This window comes from Myotis daubentonii, chromosome 7 (assembly GCF_963259705.1).
Source record: "Myotis daubentonii chromosome 7, mMyoDau2.1, whole genome shotgun sequence".
NCBI lineage: Eukaryota > Metazoa > Chordata > Mammalia > Chiroptera > Vespertilionidae > Myotis > Myotis daubentonii.
This window is the reverse complement of record NC_081846.1, coordinates 35,938,476-35,944,093: the sequence shown is the minus strand read 5'-3', so window position 1 is coordinate 35,944,093 and position 5,618 is coordinate 35,938,476. Positions and strand designations below refer to the sequence as shown.

General features: G+C 50.5%; 1 protein-coding gene across 1 annotated transcript; it reads left to right on the top strand.

Annotated features, from left to right (window-relative positions):
* The first annotated feature begins 3,791 nt into the window (after positions 1-3,791).
* On the top strand, positions 3,792-5,309 carry LOC132237951 (F-box only protein 31-like). The gene has a single exon (XM_059702482.1). It carries the CDS (start codon positions 3,810-3,812, stop codon positions 5,307-5,309), a length of 1,500 nt encoding a protein of 499 aa, XP_059558465.1. The 5' UTR covers positions 3,792-3,809.
* Positions 5,310-5,618: the final 309 nt, after the last annotated feature.

The following is a 5,618-nucleotide window of genomic DNA, read 5'->3' as shown; positions in this document are numbered from 1 at the left end:
TCTGCAAGCATGTGCAAGTGTTCTTTCACAGAAATTATCATCGTAATCCTTTTGTCTGGTTCAATGTCATGTTCCTCAAAGAAAGCAGATAAGGTAGGCAACATGTAAATTTTATTTTCATCCAATTTTTTTGCCAAAGCTGAAGTTTCATTTGGAGTGATCAGCTCTTTTCAGACAAATCGAGGCATGTTGCATTTGGTCCTTGCAGTGATAAATTTAACTCATTCAAGATGGCAACCAAGTGAGCTATTTTCTGCAGTTCACTTTTATCGCCAAAAATTGCTTCGAACTGCGGTCTCGCTTTCTGATTAAAAAACGTTTTGAGTTCATCAGGAAGCTCAAAAACATGTTTTAAAATTTTTCCTCTCTACAACCATCTCACTTCAGTGTGAAATAGCAGAGCATTGTTCAGTACATTCAACTCGTCGCACAGTTGCGAAAACAGTTGACTGTTTAAAGTGCTTGCCTTTACAAAATTGACACAACTTATGACGCTTTTCATTACTTCTTGTAACTCTTGTGGCAGCGTCTTCATTGCTAATATTTGCCAATGAATCATACAGTGAGTTCCGATGACTTTTGGTGACTCATTCAGTACCAAACGTTGAAATCCACATTGACATCCTAGCGTAGCTGGAGCACCATCTGTGCAAACACCACAAACCTTTTCCCAAGACATCTTATGCTCTTTCAGAAATTAACCAACTGTGTCAAATACATCATGTGCAGTAGTTGTCGTTTCAAGAGGTTTGCAAACAAGAAACTCATCTTTAAAGTCACCATCACTGATATACCTCACGTAAACCAGTAACTGTGAATAGTTTGCAATGTCTGTAGATTCATCAAGCTGGATACCAAATATTGGAAGTGGAACAGATTTAATTTCCTGATCAAGAATATCAGCAGACATGTCATCTATTCTTCTGCAGACAGTGTCGTTAGATAAGGAAATTGCACTCAATTTTGTAACAAATTTGTTGAGTCTTTAAATATAAAGACTCAAATCGGTTTTAAGGGTAAAGGATGAGAGACTTCACCTGAACCTGGGACCATCCACCCGCCTCTGGTTTCACTGGGCCCAGCACGGCAGGTATATTTTCACCTGTGGGCGGTGGCCTTCTGACCAGTCCACTGGGATTCAAAGGCGTGTCAGTTTATCCTCACAGCTCTCAGCTAGCAATCAGGTCTTTATGTTGAGATATGTGGCTGAGGCGTGGGGCTTGGTTAGGCCACACAGCTGCCTGGGTTGGTAAGGGACCACTTAAATGGATGAAGTCATGGCATGGATGTGTCTGACCCATCCAAGTGCAGATGCCAAATCTGAGACACAGGACACTGGAGCTGAGGGCCCAGGTACCACTGGAGCCTCCTGGATGAGTTTACATCCACGGGAGAAGAGAAGGGACTACGACTGCCCTCGGGGGACGCCAGTGTTTAGGGGAGCCTATAGATTGGCAGATGGAGCTGCCAGAGAGGTGGGAGGGAAGCTGGGCATACGGCAGGTTGCTGGGGTCCAACCCCAGCAGGCCCAGGGGTCCCCAAAGGTGTGGATGGAGTCGGCAAAGAAGGAATGACACGGAGACAGCGTTCAGTTGATCAGCAGCCTAGCCAGGATCTCTAGCCAGGATCTCCAGCCAAGTTCTGGTCTGGATCTCCAGAGAAGTTCTGCTCTTTATTGTCTTGTTATATCCATATTTATACCAGTTGATTTTAATCCTGTCAATTTCTATTGCAAAGGTTAGGGCGTTTCTTATCTCCATTCCAGGGAGTAAAGATTATGTAGCTTAAGCGTGATTGTTTGTAGTTAAAGTGATTAACTACCCGCCTGGCACTTAGTTAAGGAGTTTTATCCCCTCCCTGACTTCAGGGAAAAATCCCTACCTGGGGAAACAACCTTTCTCGGAGAGGTGACCTTGGTTAAAACACACAGCGCTAAGGGGAGCAAACATATTAAGAACAGTATGCTATATACGCCAGGTCCCTTGAAACATATGCTGTGCAGATGTTTCTTTCCTGCAGCGACTGTGTCAAGCAGCAAGGATGGACAGGCTTCCGGCGGCAGGTGAATTGTCTGACTTGATTGAAATGATGGTTAAATGTCACAGCTCCCCTTGCCAAACCAGTTTGGCTCAGTGACTGAGCATTTACCTATGAACCAGGAGGTTATGGTTCAATTCCCAGTCAGGGCACACACCCAGGTTTCAGGCTCCATCCCCAGTAGGGAGCATGCAGGAGGCAGCCCATAGATGATTCTTTCTCATCATTGATGTTTCTATCTCTCTTTTCCTCTCCCTTCGTCTCTCTGAAATCAATAAAAACATCTTTTTTAAAATGTCACAGCTCTCCCATCTGAATGTGGGCCAGGCTGGGCTGTGTGCAGTGAGCCTGGGTGTTGAGGGTCTCTCACCGAAGTCTGTCTGTCCCTCCCCTGGGAGCCTGGTCCATTCCCAGCTCTGCTCCTGACGCCCTGAGACCTGGCAGGCTCAGACCCCAGGAAGAAGGCCTGCCACACAGAGGGGACCATCAGAGAAACCATTCCCCGTTAAAGGACTTGGGGCGGCTGCGGAGCTATGAGTTGCGAAGCCCGGTGTTACATCCTGGTTACGAGTCTCCTATTCGGCTCTTTTCAGAGAAGACCACTTCCGGGCTGTGCCCTGCGGCTCTCCACTCTGGCACAATGTCAACGGCAAAGGCAGCCTGGGAGGCCTGGACCCAATGCCACCTTCCACTCTCCAGCTCCGAGGCCGTCCTGGGAGCTAGTCAATTCAAGTCCAAAACAGCACAGAGCAGTGCGGACAGTGGACGTGGCTCCCAGCCTTCCTCTGGCCTCCCACACACTTAGACTGTCCTCACATTAGCAGTCCTGGTCCAGCAGGTTGCTACCTTTCAGAAAACTTGTTTCTTTGATAGCAACTTTCTGCAGAAGAGAGAAGGGAAGACGCAGGGAGCCCACAGTGGGAAATGACTAGGTTCCAGCTCTGAGCCACCCTGGCCTTCTGGCGGCTCAACATGGCTAATGAAAAACACGCCTGGCTATGGAGTTTCCTCAAAAAACTAAAAATGGAATTCCCATTTGACCCTGTGATCTCACTTCTAGGAATATATCCCAAGGAACCAGAAAGGATATATGCACCCCTATGTTCATAGCAGCACAATTCACCATAGCTAAAATCTGGAAACAGCCTAAGTGCCCATCAGTAGATGAATGGATTAGAAAACTGTGGTACATCTACACAATGGAATACTATGCTGCTGTAAAAAAGAAGGAACTCTTACCATTTGCAACAGCATGTGTGGAACTGCAGAGCATTATGCTAAGTGAAATAAGCCAGTCAATGAAGGAAAAATACCACATGATCTCATTCATGGATAATAAAGACCATTAAAACTTATGAACAATAATAGATACAGAGGCAGAGCTGCCTCAAATAGATTGTCAAACTGCAGACTGCAGCGGAAAGGCGGGGGAGGGTTGAAGGGCGGGAGTGGGGAAGGTGGGGGGGGGGGGTAAGAGATCAACCGAAGGACTTGTATGCATGCATATAAGCATAACCAATGGACATAAGACACTAGGGGGTAAGGGAGGCTGGGGGATTAAGGGTGGGAGGGAAGGAGACATATGTAATACTCTTTGTAATACTTTAAGCAATAAAACAATAAAAAAAAAGTCCTACAATTGGCTCCTCTCTGAGGGGGCGTGGCTAGGCCCTGGGGGCGTGGCTGGACTCTAGGGCGGGACTAGCCCGCTTAAAGCCAGGCGGAGGGGCGGGGCGGCGGTTCACCCTGTGGTGGCTGTTACCTGTGGCGGCATGGAGGAGTGCGCGTGCCTCTGCCACGTGGGCTCTTCGCGGGGATGTCGGTGTCGTGAGAAGCGCCAGCGCCCAGCTGAGACGGCAGCGGCCTACAGCAAGCCGCCCCGGGCAGGAAAGCACGTAGAGGCGGACGGGGCAGCGCGGTGCTGTGCGGGGAGTGGAGGAATCCCGAGCCTCATGCCGCCCTCGCTGCCCCCGCACTGCTCACTGCAGGACCTGCCGGTGGAGATGCTGTTGGAGATCTTCGCCTGGGTTCCCGGCACCGACCTACCCAGCCTGGCCCAGGCCTGCACCAAATTCCACCACATCCTGCACACCGATAGCATCTGGAGACGGCGCTGCCGGGAGGAGTTTGGCGTGCGTGAGAACTTGCAGGACCTGAAGATGATCGGTATGTCTTACCGAGAATTCTATGCGAAGCTGCTCCCATACAGACACATTTTGGGATTGTGGCAGCTAGATACTGAGCACTATAGAACACTAGTGAACGTCGCGGTGGACGGGTTATGCATTACTGGTTGGAAATACAGGCCTTCCCTTAGCACCCATGTGGGTGGCCCAATACATTTCAAGCCCTCCTTCAGAATTCGCCTGACGGAGAAGACACCAGCCGCGGTGGAGTGCCTGGAAGGCCTCGACAGCAGGCCCCACCACCGCCACATGCAGTTTCAGAAGGACAGGTTCACCACCCAGTGCAAGAGGACAGACCACCGAAGGCACTTACCAGTGCGGCTCAGGGGAGAACGGGGGCGGGTGGTGGAGGACAGACAGCGGTATGACTGGCTGACCTACCGCCGCCTCTACCTCCCGCCGAGCCACCCGGACGACCTCATCAGGCCAGGCCTCTTCCAGTACTACTACGATGCCTTCCACCTAAAGATCGCCATGCTCAGCTTCCGTGGGAAGTACGCCAGGGTCACCAAGATCACGGGAGTCTCCAAGAAGACGTTAGAGATCCACCTCATGCGCCGCATCCAGCTGCGAGATGGCGAGATCTTCCGCAACTTCAACGAGCTCTCCCGCGAGGTCCAGGAGATGGACGAGCAGGTGATCCGGGAGCAGCAGCAGCAGCAGCAGCAAGCAGACGGGACCGAGGAAAGCCAGGGCCATGGCTGGCAGAGCCCTGCCCAGCCCAGCGTCGGGGAGTCCGGGGCTGCAGCTTCAGAGGAGCAGCCTGTCCCGTTTGTTCTGCCTGTGGGCGTGCGCTCCAGTGACCAGAACTACCCCGGAACCTGCAGGAGGTGTTTCTATGGCGTGGACACTGTTCCTGTTACCTTACCTGGCTTAGCCAACCGCGGGCGCTGCCCCGGAGTCTTCATCCTGTTCGATGAGGACCACTTCGGGTTCCTCTGGCTGGAGGAGAAACGCTTCTTCCTGTACAGCAGAGTCCAGAACACCTTCCAGAATGTGGAGGCGCCATCCCCGCAGGCCTTCCTGAAGATGCTCAAGAACATTCAGTCCGGACCCCCTGGGAGGAGCAGCTGGCATGCACTTTGAAGATTTGACCTTCTGACCAGTTTCTGGCAAAGAGGAATGGGGCCCAAAAATGACTACTCAATGGCCTGCAGAACAAGGAATCGCGCAGCCCAGGTGTCTGCTGAAGCTATGAATGCACTGCTCCTCTCATTATTCAAGGGCTGTAGGGTGAGTCCTATCAGATGTGAGCTTTGCTCCATGTGGGCAGCACTCCAATCAAAACAAACTTTATTAGCATATATGTATATGTAAAATGAAACATTTATATAAATAAAGTATGTTCTCAGAATTATAGAAAGAAAAAAAAAGAAAAACATGCCTGGCGTTTCT

Bases quoted from the DNA above. Each gene is read 5' to 3' on its own strand.
- LOC132237951 (XM_059702482.1), top strand. From the start codon at position 3,810: ATGGAGGAGTGCGCGTGCCTCTGCCACGTGGGCTCTTCGCGGGGATGT.